Source organism: Pagrus pagrus (genome assembly GCF_965226575.1).
Source record: "Pagrus pagrus genome assembly, chromosome: 20".
NCBI lineage: Eukaryota > Metazoa > Chordata > Actinopteri > Spariformes > Sparidae > Pagrus > Pagrus pagrus.
The window spans coordinates 22,631,006-22,648,462 of NC_140207.1; the positions used below are offsets into that span (position 1 = coordinate 22,631,006).

At 41.2% G+C, this 17,457-nt stretch overlaps 1 protein-coding gene across 8 annotated transcripts in view; it reads right to left on the reverse strand.

Moving 5' to 3' along the window:
* The window catches only part of LOC311249442 (uncharacterized protein), a 131,135-nt gene that overhangs the window by 53,189 nt on the left and 60,489 nt on the right, over positions 1-17,457 (reverse strand). For 6 of the 8 annotated variants that reach the window (XM_084340471.1, XM_084340476.1, XM_084340474.1 and 3 more), the window contains 3 exons: positions 16,972-17,058; positions 14,616-14,804; positions 4,884-6,326 (listed from right to left, as the gene is read on the reverse strand). In XM_084340471.1, coding sequence (XP_084196597.1) covers positions 4,884-6,326; positions 14,616-14,804; positions 16,972-17,058 — 1,719 coding nt within the window. The remainder of the gene's footprint in view (positions 1-4,883; positions 6,327-14,615; positions 14,805-16,971; positions 17,059-17,457) is intronic. The other 2 variants (XM_084340472.1, XM_084340478.1) reach the window with 2 other exon arrangements.

The window sequence follows — 17,457 nt, forward strand, 5'->3', positions numbered from 1 at the left end:
GGCTACCATCTAACAGCCTGTGCCCCAATGAAAAGATCCTAAACAACAGCGAAAAGCACTATGTGGTAAAAATAGACTGCTGATACTGTATATTCACGCTTGTCTGCCTTTTGAGGATTTGTGTTCGTCCTTAAATAGCTTGATGACTCAGTTGCTCACAGTATGTGTGTCTGTGTGGGTGTGTATTTGTATCTGTCTAGGAGACAGGACCACAGCGGTGGTTTATTTGAGAGAGAGGGAATGGTGTTGGTGCTTGAGGAGGACAGGTGTTGTTGCGATGTGGCCTGACTCTGCCTCCTGGTTATTTTGGTGCCACATCTACTTTTTATTTGACTTAATAAGTTTAGAGTAGAAAGCACCATATGAGGAAAGAGAATCAAAAACAAAACAGAAAGGAAAGAAGAAACTTAGAAGTAATACAAAAAAAAAACAAAACTTGGAGGCAGTAGAACTATCTGTGAAAAAACAATGAAATGAAGTCACCTTTAAAGTGATTATGGTGAATGTGTTTGCTAACAAATAGCTATATATGTTTGGTGCTAGACAGGGATTGTACAGTAGGTTCATTGCAGATAACTGCTTCCAGCTGCTGCTGAAAACCCGTTTTAATGATTAATTTCCAGACACAAAAACCAAAACAATGAGCTGAACGAGGTTAAAACACTCAGTAAAGCTGAGAGGTAATAGTGGAGTCGGGTAATAATAATCTGTGGGTTCAACACAACAAGTGACCCCCTTTCACAGGACATTCAGTCATTTCATCAACTGCTGACATAAAAATATCAATGAGTGCAGCTTGAAGTCTTATATCATTTTGGTCAACAAAACCACTAGACCCTACACAATGTCTTTGCAATATTTGAAAATATCATATATTTTTTTTCTGTGTGGTGTACTATCATACAGTGCAAAGACGTGTAGACGGTTGTCGTCTGTTGTTGGAAGGAAACACTTTATACACTGTATTTTGAGTGGTCTATTAATAGCCTCACAGGTAGGTAATAGAGTAGACACAACTCTCGGCACAATAATCCACTTTGAAGCAGCACCAGTCCCTGCTATTTCAACTTTCAGAAGTGAAATATAAACGATTTGAAAATGTCCCAACATGTTCCACATTTCCCAGTTCTAAAAATGACACAATGATGAATAAGAAGTATTATGTATCTGTTTCAGCTTTATCTGCTGTTAAACTGAACGTGTAGATACAGACTGTCCAATGCTGATACTTCTCTGACCCTCGCTCTCTCTTTTCACTTTTAAACATCACCCTCCCAAAGGTTTACATTGTTCTCCATCTCCATCTAGGCTTTTGCCTCTCAATATTACTCCTGTATGTCTCTTTCATCACAAGAAGGGTTTATGAATTATCTTCATTCATTCCCTCTCACTATTCTGTTCATCTCGTCATATTCCTGCATCAATCCCACAAGTCTTCCACAGCATCATCTCTTCTTCCTTTATCCTTTCCTTTTCTCTCTCCTCTGATACAAAAGCAAAGTTTTCTATCCCTGCTCCCCTCTTATACATCACTCTGTTCCTCTTTTTTTGTTTCTCTGACTTGAGCAGTGTTTTTCTGCATGTCAACCTCTCTCTTCCTAACTGTACTGTACCAAAGTCTCTCTTCTTGCTCTTTATTGTGCTCCACATGCCTTCCTATCTTTTGTACAAGGCTTAAATACCACTCTTGGTGACAAAGATCCACCCCTGGCCTCTAACAAAGCTCTCATTACACAGAGGGAAGACAGAGCCAGCTGCAATCAGCATTTTGTCTTCTGCCTTCTCTCTCATATGACACACACACACACACACACACACACACACACACACACCAAAACATACACATTCACACAAAACATAACCATTCTGTGTATGACAAAGAGATCAAACTTCAGCCCAACAAGCATGAATTTAGCCTCCAATTCATGGGACTTGGAAGTGACAAAAATACTAATGTAAGCCCTTCCGTTCTAGTAGAAGGATGGGGGGCATTGATCAAAGCTGCTTAATAGCCAGGTTCAACACTCTGCTGTTCCTGTGGAGAGCTGAAGGCTGCCTCAGTCCTCATTACAGTCTCCAATGGGAGGCAGAGACAGGAAGTGTTGAAAGGAGGGACAGGGAAATAAATCCTCTGGAACTATGTATCTCCATAAATCAGCTTCTCTGGAAAAGAGCGAAAACACACACACACACGCAACCGTGCACACAGACACGCATACACACAAACAAACACTTGCAAGTATACACGTGCACAAATGCCAAATTGCACTTAAAAGTAAATAACCATAGGGATGCATTAACATACACCAACATCCCCTTGTACTATTTAGTTTCATTTACAGCTGTGGAGTAGCTCCAAACAACGCCCCTCTTGCATTCAGCCATCATTGCATGTCGGATGAACTAGTTGTCAGGGTGCGTACCAGGGTGAAATGCGCATGCACAATGCGGGAATTGTGCACACAACACGTGGAGAAGCAAAGTGAAGGCTTACATGTGTTCACTCGGCTGAACATTTTACGTTGAAAACTGAAACTGAAACCGACCCCTTATATCCATCAAATTGATGCTTGAATAGCTCTACAAAAGGGGTGGAGGTATCGATATTTTTGGATCGATTCGCCCATCCCTACTGCCTACTGACCAATCAATTCTCTGGGTGAATTCTCTTTGGTGCACAGATCAGGATAGGTGTACTTCTGTACACTTGAAATCTTCAATGAGATAACACCAAAAGTACATTTATGTTTTGTTATGGTACATATTTATCTTGTATTTGCTCCAAAGTCTGTTTGATGCCGCAGGGGTTTCAGATTAAAGAAAAATTATAAGATTGTCATACACAACATAAAAATACATGTAAGCAAAACATTTACATAATGGAATACACAAATATAATTATAGTCAGATTTACTTGTGTCCTAATGATGAGAGTGATATTATAAGCTTATTAATTTACGTATTCACAAAGTCTGTGATTTTTTTTATGTCAGCGGTCCTTTCTGCATTTGGCAGCTGTAGCTTTGTTGCTTTTAGCGTCAATTATGTGTTTTAACTTCTTATATTTGTCTCTAAGTTTGCTCTTCATTAATGAAATATTCTGTGCCGCCTCCAGAGGATTTGTCCATGTTTGCGAATGGTCATAAGCTGCAAACACCTCCCCTTTTATGTCAATGTGCTCATGGCTAGATGTGGAAAACCTGGGCTGACTTATCAAGTTGCTACCTCCTTTGTCTGACCTCTTAGCGTGATTGTGATTGTGAGGCTTAGTGAAGCAAGGTAATGAAAAGATATCCAAGGTACGTTGAACTTGCTTTGTAGTATATGCCGCAGTGAACAAATAGCAACTGTAGGTACTGTAGCTAAGCAAGGTAGCTGAGACATCCTTTTACCCATTAAGTTTTCCAGCCCCTCCTGAGCGATCCCACAGTATTCCTAAGCCAGATGGGATATCTAATCCACCATGGTCTGAATTTTCCTGAAGTCTCCTCTCAGATAGAAATGACATGAAAAACTTTGGGAGAGGCATTTGGGAGGTGTCCTTGTCATATTCCCCAAAACAAGTTAACCAGCGCCTCTTTAATGCAGATACATTTCCCTGCTCTTTCTGGATTTCTTGGATCCTTGGATCCTTCCTCTAAAGGTGAGCAAAGCCACCCTGCAAAGGAAAATACTTTCTGTTACTTGTTTTGGCAATTTCCCTCTTTAGGTCATTCGACACACTTGTGATTAGGGTTGGAAACACAACAACTGTCACAACAGAAATGGAGCAGCCTGCTCCTGTGCACATTACTGGTTAGGCCCTATGAAGCCACAAGGACAACGTCATCTGCAAAGAGAAAGATGGCACCCTACTGTCACCAAAAAGACTCAACTCATTTCTGATCTAAGCAGCCTTGTTGCCGAAACTTTCACTCAATAAGCACTCAACAGTCTGAATGTTCTGTCAACAATTCTGTAATAGCCCAATGATTAGTCCCAATAATGATGCATGAAAATCACAAAAAAGCTGCAAGAGAAAATCAAAATAGGACTCACCTATGATGGGGTATCAGCCAAGGCAGCAATCATCACAGAACATGGAAAGTAAAATCAACAAAAACAACAATTAACATTTGAAATGTCTTAAACGTTGTAGGATACACTCAGGATACACACCAGGATGTGAACTGTTGATGTATAACAACAGAAAGGAGTTAACATGACATCAACAAAGCCTTTTCCTTCAACATTCTTTTCTAGGAGAAGTTGTAAAGAAACAGGCAGCTAGTGAGAAAAAGGAGTTAATTGGACACAGGACAGAGAAGAAAGAGTGACATCTCAAACCTGGATGCAAGGAAACAGAGTGTGATTACAGTGTTAACACATACACCTGGAAAGAATAGAAAAAAGAAGGTTGGTTTTGATTTGGTGAAGATGCCTAGTGGTGTCACTAAGGAGAAAGACTCCGTGATTGGTTAGTAGTAGCACACCCGTCAACAACAACACTGTTAATTATGAGAAAATCCCAGCAGTGCATCATTGGCAATGAAGATACTCACAGATTAAAGTCAAGCCAATCCACAGCCTCAGTTGGTCAACACTTGAGCCCATGCGTTAGTCACTCAAAAACAGTCCAACAGGACAAGCCAAAAAGCCCCAGCCAGGTTTTAGACAAATGTGTCCATGCAAGGGGCAATAGAAATGGGTCTGATTATCCATCTAAACCCCTAATGAGTCAAGGACACCCAAGGAATCAATTCTGTCCAAAGGATTGTTTAAAAATCAGGTTTGAATATCTGAATGACTCAAGCTGGATGGAAGCATCATGCATGACAATAAACCACTCATTTCTTTTAGTTATCTACATCTAACTTTTTTGTCCAGGGCTGACTACAACCAACCTTCAATGATGGGGATAACCGAAGGGACCGCAGCAGGTTCTTCCGTGGAGTCGGCAAAGCTTGGAAAGAAAGGCTTAGCTGTAGGGTTAAGACCAGATCCTGGAGTTGCCAGAGGGTTGGCCGATGGAGGGGAAGAAGGGGTGATGACTGGGGATTCTTGTAGAGGGAACTTATTCTCTCCTGGGGAGGTGGGACTCTTCACAGAGGAGGAGGAAGATGATGAACGAGACTTCTTGGATTGCTTCTGGGCCGACTTGGCATCTTTGTGCTCTTTGGGTTGGAATTCCTGCGCTGTGGTTTTTGGGGAGCGGAGAGGGGCTGGGCTAGGGGTGTCGAAGGACAATCCTAAGGGTAAAGGATGACCTGAAGTGCTCATGTCACTGAAGTCAAATAGCTCGCTGTTGCTGCTCATGTGGGAGTCGTTCAGGAGCCATGAAGCATCTGAGGGTGAGAGAGGCGGGGCTGAGGCTAACACCTCAATTTTTGGGGAGATTCCCGGGCTTGGCTGGGAGGCAGGGCTGAAAGCGGAAGTGTCTCCTTCAGGAATGCCTTCCACATGAGACTCTTGGAGGGGACTGGTGTTGTCAAACATCCCGCTGTCAACCATGTCACCACCTGTTGCTTCATTCTCTGGTGAGAAAGGTGGCAAAAAGGCCTGGCTGCTGTTACCCAAGCTGGCATTTTCGGTATCTATAAGGTGGTCAAATGGGTCATCCGGACATGAGCCAAGGTTTGCACTGTTGTTGGTGGAGGGCATGGTGAATGGAGCAGCTGTGGCATTCAGCTCGCTGTTCAGGATCAATGGGTTGATGGGAGTAAGAGTTGGAGAGAATAGGTCCTGGGACAGGGGGGAAGGGACCAGGCCTTCTTCGGGGAAAACCTCCTTTTTCCAGGGGCTCTGGCTGGTGTCCATGTCTGTAAACGAGGACTCCAGGTTCCCCTGAACAGAGCTCCCTAGATCCATCATCACCTCCTCTGTGATTTGAGAGGTTGCAGCAGACGCAGGGACAAATGGTTCCGCCATCACTCCCCACTCTTCCGGAAGCTTCTTCCTGCTCTTACCCCTCTTCCCTCGGCCTCCACTCTTCCCAAGTTGCTCCTCCCAGCCACCCTCTCCTCTATCCCGCCTTGGGCCAATCCTGTGGTAAAACTCCTCGGTTGAAGGAGTGTTTTCTCCCTGTGCTTGCACCTCAAGGTGACTCCTACTCTCGATGTTTTCAAAAGAACCTTCCTCCTTCTGTCGCCTTTTCTTCTTTTTCCTCTGTTTTCGGTCTGATCCATCTCCCTCCCTTTCGTCGCCTCCAGCATAGGCTGTACTCTCTCGGCTAGGCCAACCGTCAGGTGGGTCGTCAGGGCTGGTTGCGAGATGGCTGGCATGAGGATTGAAAGGAACGTCTGTTGGTAGGAAGCCAGCCTGGCCTGGCCAACCATCGCCTAAGGCACCTTGTTGTGGGTGAAGAGGGGAGAGTTTAAGGTTGGGGGGGATGATTTGTTTATATGAATTGGTTCCCTTAGTCTAACTCAAATAGAAAATAACAGAAACCTTAGAGTGTATGACAAAGACGCAAAAATTCTTAGTCTCAAAACAATATTACAAAGAAGATAACAGTAAATAACAAAATAACAACAAATTAACACTATTATGGCATCTTTTAATTAACTGTAACCTTGAAAGGGCTTAGGAGATGACAAAATGGATCAGACACAGCATAGTAGCATCTGAAGGAATTCAATCCAAAGCCACAAGGGGTGCATGTTCCTCCAAAAAGCCAAGCCTTAATCACTACAACCATGGATCTGAACTGAAGGGATGGTTTTTCTCCTTCATTCATTGAAGTGCATTTCCTTCTTCAGTCAGTAAAACAAACAAATGTGTGTTTTATTGATCTGAAATTATAACCAAATAAAAATCCACCCCAAGCTGGATTTCAAGTCTCAAAATTCTGTCTGTGTCTATACTGAGTGATGGAGTGAGTGCTGGGAGGAATGAGAATCAAACACACACACATGCTGAAGAGTATTAAATTAAATGATGGTACTTTTCGGTGGCTGACTCACTGCAGCCTCAGGGCCTATAGTACAGAGTTGCACACTCACGCTGAAACTGTTGGGCAGCAAAAGAGCTCTGTTTAAGATCAAGACAAGATGTGTGTCTATGCATTTGTGTGTGCACGATTGTGTATCTGTGTGCAGAGGCAATTAAGGTCACAATATAGATATACAGTGTTCTATATTTACACATACATGAACAAAGAGACAGACACACAAAAACAAAAAGACTGCGTAATGGTCCCATAGAAAGGAGGTCAATTATAGGCAGCCATTCTGTAACTAAAACAGCCAGGTCTTGGGACATTGTATGATAAAGCTCAGGTAGACAAGAGGTAACAAGAGTAAAGGGGACATTGCCCGCTGAGACAAGGTTGTTCTTCTGCTTTGGCCCAGTTTGTTTCCACTTCTTAGTTATCCACACAGACGCACACACAAAGATACAGAGAAAAAGAGCTAAAGTGGAGCAGCTGTCAGGCCCCATTCAGTACAGTTACTCTCTGGAGTGCCATATTTCATATGAACAAACCCGTGACAGAACTCGACTCTCTATACTGTATGTGCAATAATTGGGAGAGGCAGAAAAAGACATCACGCAAATGAATCAGAATGACTTAAATGTTGTGTCCTGCAACATCATTAGGCCAAGGGAGCATAGAAGAACAGTCAACTTGCCTTAACTGCACACACTGTAGTAACTCTACAGTTTCAAAGGTGGTACAATTAAGTAGATGAGGACTTTTTAAAATGTAAAAAACATAAAATGGCCTTAAACAGCTTTTCCTGTGTAGTTTAATCCCAGAGATCCCACACTGATTTGAAAAGACCTTATTTACACCCTCGATGCACAGTCAGGCTTATAGACCTTCTTCACACTAAGTGTACGCTTTAAGCTTAGCAGCCACAGTGAAGAATTCAGCTTTAAAAATGGTGTTAATAACATCTTTTCAAAAAAATTGGGAACTAGCCATTTCTGGAGCTATTTGATGGGATGATGATGTTTTTGGGTTGCTGTTGTTTTGACTTGTTTTTTACATTTTAAAACTAGTCCCCAGCTACTTCGGTTGTTTAGGAAAATGCTGCAATGCTGTTTTGCTGTGAAGCTCCAGAAATGTTTTGTTCCGACTTTCCATCAGCATCAGGGGAGGGGATGATGACTGAATTTTAATTTTTGGTTGAATTTTTCCCTTAAATTTAGGAATGTAACATAATTAATGCTGCCACTTTGATACATTTTTAATTGTCCTGCTCTTTTTCAGTCCCTCATTCAGATTCATTACAAAGTCCCTTCACGTTTTCAGAGGTCGGCACTCTACATCTTGTAATAGGGAAGGAGGGGTTGGTGATTGCTGCATTGGTGAGTCACCATGTTTTACCTAGCAGTTGCAGACACACACATAGAGAGATTCTGCACACAGACAGGCACACAGTCTTTCAATCAATTTCACAGAAGAGGTGTGGGGCTAACAAGCAAGAGTAGCTTAAAACAGATTGATTGAAAAGTTTGTTAATGAATCATCTCCATCTGCTGCAGTGACTCAAGTTGGAGCACTACTATTTGCAGTTAAACTGAAGCACAGCTCAGTTGTATTGACTCAAACATTCCTGCTGTGTATCTGGTCTCTGGAAGTTAACATTTCAGCAGCAGGTGGAATTCAACAAACCAGATTCAGGTCATGTAGGATCACCTGGTCAAGGAACAATGATAGACTGTACAAATGTGGTTAAAGGCCCTTCGTGCCAAGACAAGTTCCCAGTGACTGGATTGTTTACAGGATTGCCTTAATGCCCAATGCTTTACAGTACCATATATTCCCAAAATCTTTCTTCACCTCTGCTTATTTGAGAATTCACAGTGTATCATGAGATTGTTTTCAGCGGGAATGTCCTTAAGAAGACATGAAGAAATAGCTGAAAATCAGTATTAGTTCAGTTGATAAGATTTTGCATTTGCTTTGTTTTATGAGTTAAATGAGTGTCTGCTGGCTATCAACAACATCCATCTACTCCCACCCACAAAGCTTCAGTTAAGGGATCTTAGAAGAGGAACGAGACTTGTACTTTTAGATATCTTTTTACAGTTCATGTTAAAGTTGGGCCGATTAACGATGGCATCATCCATCGCTGATGGCTGACAAACATCAACTACTAATCTCTCTGTCTCCATGTCCTGTTTATTATTTTCTTATTACACCAGCTCAATAAGGGGAACCCAGGACACTCTGTATTTGTGGCAGCAGTGTTTCCTTTTCCCACAGGCCGCTGTTTCTCTCAGTCATGCCGTTTTAATACAGTTTTCTTAGCTTAGCTTCCGTGGCTAGTTGGCCAACGTTGTTTTATGCATGAGAGGCTGAACAAAGCTAAGTTACGGACGTGTGGTGCGGAGACCTGACACAGGGATGTATGTCATTGGTAACAGGAGATAGCTTCCTCTGCAGGGTGAGACAGTTGGAGATTCATGTCAGAGCAACGGTGTGAAACAGCGGTGGCTACAGTGGTGACCTAATATGCCACTGCTGCCTTACGACAACACTGAGGGTACACGCTGCCTCAAATTCATAAAAAAAAAGAATGATAGCATCATCCATCACAATGTTTCACTGAAGACATCGTCATATGCCAATTTGGCAGACATCGCCCAACCCCAGTTCATGGTTATGTGGTGCCAAACTCTACTAGCTGTGAAATCACCAAACAGATGCATACCCACTCTGATATGTGCCCCTGCTCTTATTTTGTAAACATACAAGGGTTCCTGCCACCTGCTGTGTGGTAGCACAGCATGGGGGCTCAGCTGCCGTGATGCTTTGTGCATTGTTCCTCTAGCCACATGGGACAGGATGTAAGCATGGCCATATTATGTGACACAAGCCACTGCATGGTGACAACTACAACTCCATGCTCTCTAGGATCAGATGTGCACTGAACTGGAGAGCAGCCCAATGGGGTGTGCAGGGCCGGCTGTGGTGGGGGAAGGGAGGGGCTGGTCAAGAGAGAGTGGACAGTGGGAGACACAGACAGCTTCTCTCTGTAGGATAAACATACACACACACACACACACACACACACACACACACACACACACAGACTAAACACATACAGTATATGACTGGAAGCCTTGGCACCCTATACATGTCAGCATCAGATGTGCATTGACCTTGAGCTGGATGACTAAATCACACTGAAGCTTGAGTGTGCGAAAAGGACACTATAGAAAAACAGAGACAGACAGCTGCTCTGTATACTGCACCCCTCTGTGGAACAGATCAGCCGGTGCAGCATAGGCCACAGTCATATATATGATATATATTGTATGATAAAGTTATCATTTCTTATTTATTCCTTTTTTAAAAATGCAGTGGGTGGACAAAATGATGAAACACCTCACGATTAAAGAATTGTTCAGTTCAAACCATGCTGTAGAGGTGGGTCTTATTACAGTATTTCAAATAACAATAAGCTGTAGGGCAGCACAATTAAAGGAAATATTAGCCAAATCGCAATACAGCCAAGTATCCAAATCACAAGAAACTGCAATTTTTCAATAAAGGTAAAATGTGAGTACTGGAGTGCTGTAGAGATGTCCTGACGTACAAATCTTGTTCTCCAGATTTCAAATGTTTTCTCACAGTGAAAATAAAAATTGTGACACAAAATAGGTATAGACTGATTATTGGCCTGGCTGAACATCGCGGCTGATATTCAACATTTTTCCAACTGTCAGTATCTGTGGGTTTTTTGTGTCTGATTGCAAACAAAATAATTTAGTTTTAAAAAATGCAATACTTTGGCTCCGATGCAGCATCCTCTCTCTGTAGCCACCACTCTGTGGTCTCACTCAACATGATCTGATTGGTTAAATGTCACAAGTAACAGCCTATCAACACTGAATGATCGGAAGCTGCAAAGTAACTGGTGACTCAAGTTATCAAATAAATGTAGTTGAGTAGAAGTATAATGTACAGATGCAGTCGCCTTGATTTTCCCCCTCCCAAATAAATATCTTTCGGCTGCCAGCTGACTGGGAGTGGCTAGATTCCACTGTAAACACACCCATTCATTCAACTGCAGGTTGTCACCATGAGATGGCGTTTCCCTCACAAAACACATATACAGGATAAATACCCTCTAAACTTTATTCTTCTACTCCATTATATATATATATATATATATATATATATATATATACAGTATATATATGTGTATGTATATGTATATGTATGTATATATATACACACACATATTATACACACATATATATATATATATATGAGGCAAATATTACACTTTTATTCCACTTCATTTATTTTAAAGCTTTAATTTAGTTAGCGTTAGGCCGACTGGTTACTTTACTTAGTTTATATATATTTTATATCAATAATCTAAAGTTGTATCTAGGTTATATTATTATAGGTTAAGCCAAACCAGCAGTATATAAAGTTATTAAAATGAGTTCATCCTTTACCTGCTGCAGCCCTAAACTTATGAACACATTAATGCATCAATAGTTATAAAAATTGAGAATATAATGTATATTATTTTGAAATGGACCATTTGTTTATCCAGTTTATTCTGTCATGAAAACAAAGACAGTGTGTGTATTTAGTTTGTTGAGGCACATACAAATGGGGGGTTTCTTCCCCCAAACTACATAGTGCACCTTTAATGAGTAGGCTTACTTTTACTTTTGTGGGACTAAGATGGCCCTGGCATAAAAGTGATCTGTATATTCAGTAGAAAGACACTAATATTTTTGAAATTGTTGCTACATAACCAGAGAACAGCTGAAAAGGCCACTACATTATGTTTCTGAAAACACTTTAGGAGAGAAATAGACAATGAACAGGACCATTATTCATGTTTGCTCATCACTGCCTTGTTTTAGAGTTTCATCAGGGCTTTTTAGCCTCCGTTTTCATAGTACATAAACAAAATAGGGCGGACTTCCAGTTCATGATCTTTCTCTATTTTAGCTAAGTACTACACTCAAAATGTTCCTCACAGCATGTTGAATAGGCAGTGTAGCAACAGATTCTTAGTTTATATTGTATCAGCACAGCCAGGCTTAGACAGTTTGATCAGAGTTTGGAGAGCATGTGCAGCGGCTCTGCCTCTTGAGATCTGTCTGTGCTCTTCTTGTCTGTGGACGCACGCTGTGAAAATGCAGGACAAAAATCTGTAGTTGATTCAAAAAGCCCTGCAGCCGCCAGATGAGTGTGGGGGGCTGGGAGACCTGTTGGGATGGCCAGTGCCCATTAAGCAAGAACAAAAAGATGCACTGTAATGCTAATGATGCGTTTGGCCTCCGTCACCTCCCAAGATACGCAGAAGATGTTTGTGAACACACTTTTATAAACTGATTGCATCTCTGAAATTGTGTCAACTGAGCGTAATAGTTCATGCGTCTTGTAACCACCCACACCCAGTGAAATATTCAAACCAAATACTTCAAATACAAATATGATCAAGGACTGAGCATATTTAAAGATAATTAGGCTACCATATCATGAGGTCATCAATATTATGCTTCACCTATTTGAAGTTAAAGTAATATGGCTGGAAAATTAAAGATTTAACAGGAAAAAAACATTTTATTTCTCATGCTGTTAGATTACTGCTAGACCATGCTGTCAGGAGAGCAAATTTTTTTTTGCCACAGTGAAAATGTTTTAAAGGCTAAACGGCAAAAATATATATTGAAGCAGAATATTTTGTTAGATAAAAACATGTTGTGGATTTTGGAAATTGATATTTTTTCTATACATTTCAACTTTTGGACTTTTCAACACTCTGAAGTTCCTACATGTGAAGTTTGCAGATATGTAGTATTCTACCCTAAATCTTTCAGATGCACTCAGGACATTTTTGCAGAAGCCCCCAATAGCTGCTGGAGAAGGGCCCTCTACTCTGCCATCTACACCACTCTCTAAAGCATTAAGTTCAGAAAATGATTTGTGGTCTCTGATACACTGCTATGTTATTTTTTTTTTTTTCATTGTTGTGGTTGTTATTTTTATTATGACTGTAAGCTACAGTTAAACCTTGTTACTAATTAAATTCCGGTCTTAGTCAAAATTAAATAAAGTTTATTTGTACAGTGCCTACTTTATATGAAGTAGAATGACACAACAGACTTAATGCAGGGGTGAAACTTGACTACAATAACAAACAAGGAAATGGCTCTTACACTATAATAGTTTGTCTCAGTACCACTGCAGATGCTCTTAGTGCAGGCAGCCACTCAGACAAGTGCTGGTCACACAGTTTTTCCTTCCTGTTAAATCATTAATTCTCCAGCCATTTTACTTTCACTTTCATGCAGAACTGTTGAAAAACCAAAAGCTGAAGCATAATATTGATGACCTCATAATATGGTAGCCTAATAATCATTCAATATGTTCTGTGTGGGAATTACACTCTCAAAAGCACATCAAATACTGTATGCCTATGACACAGTAAGAACAGCTGATTTCACGCTGAAGTAATGGTTCAGCTTTCATCATCACTGCTCCTCCTAGTGGATCGATAAACCATTGCAACTGGTTTTTCACACACAGCGCTTAGGGGCATTACGATTCGGCCCCACGTACACTAAGTCATCAAGGGGGATCTCATTCCAGTCACTGACTCTTGCAGGTCCGAGCGGACCCGTCAAGGACCAGTTAGGGCCCCGTCACTCATAGGTTAGGGCCCCATCACGGACTGGTTAGGGCCCCGTCAAAGACTGGTTAGGGCCCCGTCAAAGACTGGTTAGGGCCCTGTCATGGACTGGTTAGGGCCCCGTCACAGAGGAACGGGGAGTTTAACAGGGATTCATCTGTAAATACTCAAGTAAAGTACCTCAAAATTGTACTTAAGTGCAGTAATTGAGCAAACCTCACTTATTCAAAACGTTGACACTCAGATTTTTATTTTCACTGCAAATGTTTCTGGGTTCCTAATGTCAGTTACTGGCCTCCTTCATTACTAATAATCAGTATCAGTGTCAGCCCTGAAAAACGATACTGGTCGGCCCCTAATGCAAAAATAATCATTCCCACTAATCGTGAATCACCAATCAGAGTATCCATCAAAATAATCGCAGTATGATTTCTTTCACCATATCATTCAGCCCTAATTAGCAGTATTCGTCAGATATTACAGAGGTCTAGAAATGAACACTTCATAAGTATATACGTTTGTAAAGCATTAGACTGCTAAAAGAAGTAGCTAAGTGGACAGATCATCTGTGCACAAATATCAGGAGGACTAGTGAAACAAATAGATAAATTATTCAGCAAGTCAAAAAGAAAGTATCTTACAAATCATGACATCATAGTCAGGAAAGTGCACCATGGATTTTAATGTTTTCAATGACAATACCACTTCAGCTTATGCTCAACCCTGGTGGTCTGTAGCCCTGTACCTACAGCATATTACAAAACTGAAAATAGCATTGAACATCAGTTTGGTTGGACAGCTGAGGAAGTCTACTGTATCAAGAGAAAAAGGGGAAATTCCTGCCCATGAGCAAGGTACAAAGGCTCCATTTGTGCCAGATAATTGGCTGACTTGCTTTGGGCAATGTGTGAATGTGCGTATAAAATTTGATTGTCAAGCACAACTTTGTTGAAGAAGAGCAGGTTTTCTTGTTACTAGATACACCTTTCATTGGCATGTAAAGGTAATCTGCAAGTGAATTACCTGCTGACAGGTCCAGAGGGCTGCGAGGAGCCTGGGGTTCAGGCAGCATGGGGGTGTGGTCTTTGGGGGCTTCTGACCCCGTTGGGGGTATAGGGTGCTGGGGTTCTGCTATACTTGGTATCCTCTCTGCTGAAAGGGGTGCAGTCCCCACCTCCACATTGACCCCCATCCCACCAGGCTGGGAGAAACCTGACGATACAAAGCAGACAAACATATACATAGGTTCAGGGTTGGGGATTATCTTAGCAATGATGCTACTGTTATTAAACATACACAAACAATAATCCATTTAACAGAGGGTAGCCCTTTATCTTGCTTCTATTAGCCTGCAACAGCACAATATCCAGCTAAAGTCAATCAATCAGACGTTGCCTGCTCAGTGGGTCAGGTCCTACACACTTAATGTGAACGAAACGTTATATTACATGGTTTTGTACAAATGCCAATATGGTACTATGACACAAACAAATGTGAATGAATCAATGGTTGGCAGAAATGTTTCATCTGGTGCCTGGGCTGTTATGGCGGGTTTTCAAATACTAAGAATGAAGACAAGGATATTCTTTCTTTTAAACATGGACAAAACAAAGAACAGTACTGTACATTAACAAAGCAAGGACAGAGCAAGAGATGAGAAGGAGAGGGAACAAGACAAAAAAGAAAAGAGACAGCCCAAGAGGGCATGAGATAAAAAGATACATCAGCAAGAATGACTCAGACAACTCAACTCATACATTCAGCTCCTGGATATTCTGTGTCTGTGTGTGGATAAGGGGGTTAGTGAGGTTTTCCATGTGTATGAGGGTTCAATGTGTTAATTGGTGGAAAATGTGTTAGAGTAATTCTGTGGGCATCCATGGATGTAAGTGTCAACTCTGTGTGTGTGTGTGTGTGTGTGTGTGTGTGTGTGTGTGTGTGTGTGTGTGTGTGAGGGTTCAAGCCTGGAGCAGTGGCCCAGAGACGACAGGTCTCATTAAGGCAACAGTGAGGTCTGGGTATGCAGAGGTTGGCATTGGTGAAAGACATAACTCAGCCTCATAGCTCATACTGTGTGTGTGTGTGTGTGTGTGTGTGTGTGTGTGTGTGTGTGTGTGTGTGTGTGTGTGTGTCACTCATTGGAGTACCAGCAGATACCAAGCTCATGACAGCTACAACTCTGCATGCAGCCAACAAGCTTTGCCTCAACAAGAGCCATTTCTCAGGGAAGATTTTATGAGGCCAGACATTTTTATGAAAAAATAAATGAATGAACAAGAGCTTTGGGTACTGAAATATCACTGTTTGCTTTAATGATCGTCAAAGACTGAATTTTATGATTGGGAAACAACTCCTTTTTTAAAAACAAACCATTAACAGAATTTAGAGAAGAATTCAAAATCAAACTTTATACAGTATGTACACATATATCTCATGAGAGGACATTGCAGATTATTTTTACACATATCTTCATAGATGTAGAGAGGCATTCAACCTCTCACTACAGCTACACTGTAGGTTGTGTTACCAGCATAACAGAGTTTACTTTACTCATAAAGCTAAAGGTTGACCTGATCAGTAAAAAAAAAAAGATAATGTTCCACACAAAATGCATCCTCTTCAAAAGTGATTTAGCTATGCATGTACCTGGTCTGTTACACTAAAAGCAGCATCTCATTTATCCAGGCCAGTAGTGTCAGCTAGCTACTTGCTTTATTTGAAAGAATCAGTTTATGAACTAATATCAATCACCCGAAATTCACCCGATTTTTTTTCATCAAGATCCATATATTATTCACTGAGAAATTAACAAAAATGTTGTAAATCTTGAAATGTTGAAGAAATTGAGATTCACACCAATATGTTGTCTATTCTGATAGATAGAAAGATAGAAGAGAAAGGCATAGTCCAACAGGTCAGTTAACAAAGGCATTAGAGGCCCATGAAGGTAAAGGAAACATTTGCATTGCAGCCCAGTTAAAAGCAAAGATGTGTTAACACAGTTACCACCACTCAGCACAGCAAGTCAAATTAATTGGTTCTGTTGAGCCAAGCTAAAAAATCCTCAAAGGCCTCAAAGACTAGTGTGTGTGTGTGTGTGTGTGTGTGTGTGTGTGTGTGTGTGTGTGTGTGTGTGTGTGTGTGTGTGTGTGTGCACTTTGCGTGTGTGACTGTGCATGTGTGCATGTATGTATGACTATTCCATTCCATTTTATTCCATAAAAAAATTCAAATTGCAATTTTAAGCTCATGTTTGTGAAGTACCTGTCAACCTAATAATGTAAGTTATTAGTGCTGCTGGTATCATAGTAGTACTACCAGCATCAGTACTAATGCAGCGCTGCTGTGTGGCAGTTAGAAGGAAGCATTAGAGGTATACCTGAAAAAGCTCCCATTCGGCCAGCATCCATCATTTGGGCAGGGCTGGTCTGAGAGCCCAGAGGGTCTGAATAACCTGCCATGGAGGCTGGCAAGATGGAGGGAAACAACAACAGAGAGGGAGAAGAGGATGAAGAGAAATGTGGGAAAGAAGAAGTAGTTGAGGGAGAGAAAAAGGGCAAAGATGGATGAAGCAGTCAAAAAGAGAAAAGAAGGGATGGAGATGATGGAATAGGTGTGAAGGGGCAAGAAGGCATTAATAATTTAGAGTGGGCGAGGTGGTGGTAGACAGCAAGGAGGAAGGAAACAAAAAGAGAAATGGAAAGGTTTCTACATTTTAGCAAATACAAGCTTAGATTTCTCAAACACATACTCGAATAGCTATATTGACCTGACAATAACAACATTCTCTACTTGTCTTTGGTCAGCTTTGTGGTCTTTGTTTACTTTTTATATTTGTATCCTGAGAGCTACTGACAACGACAGA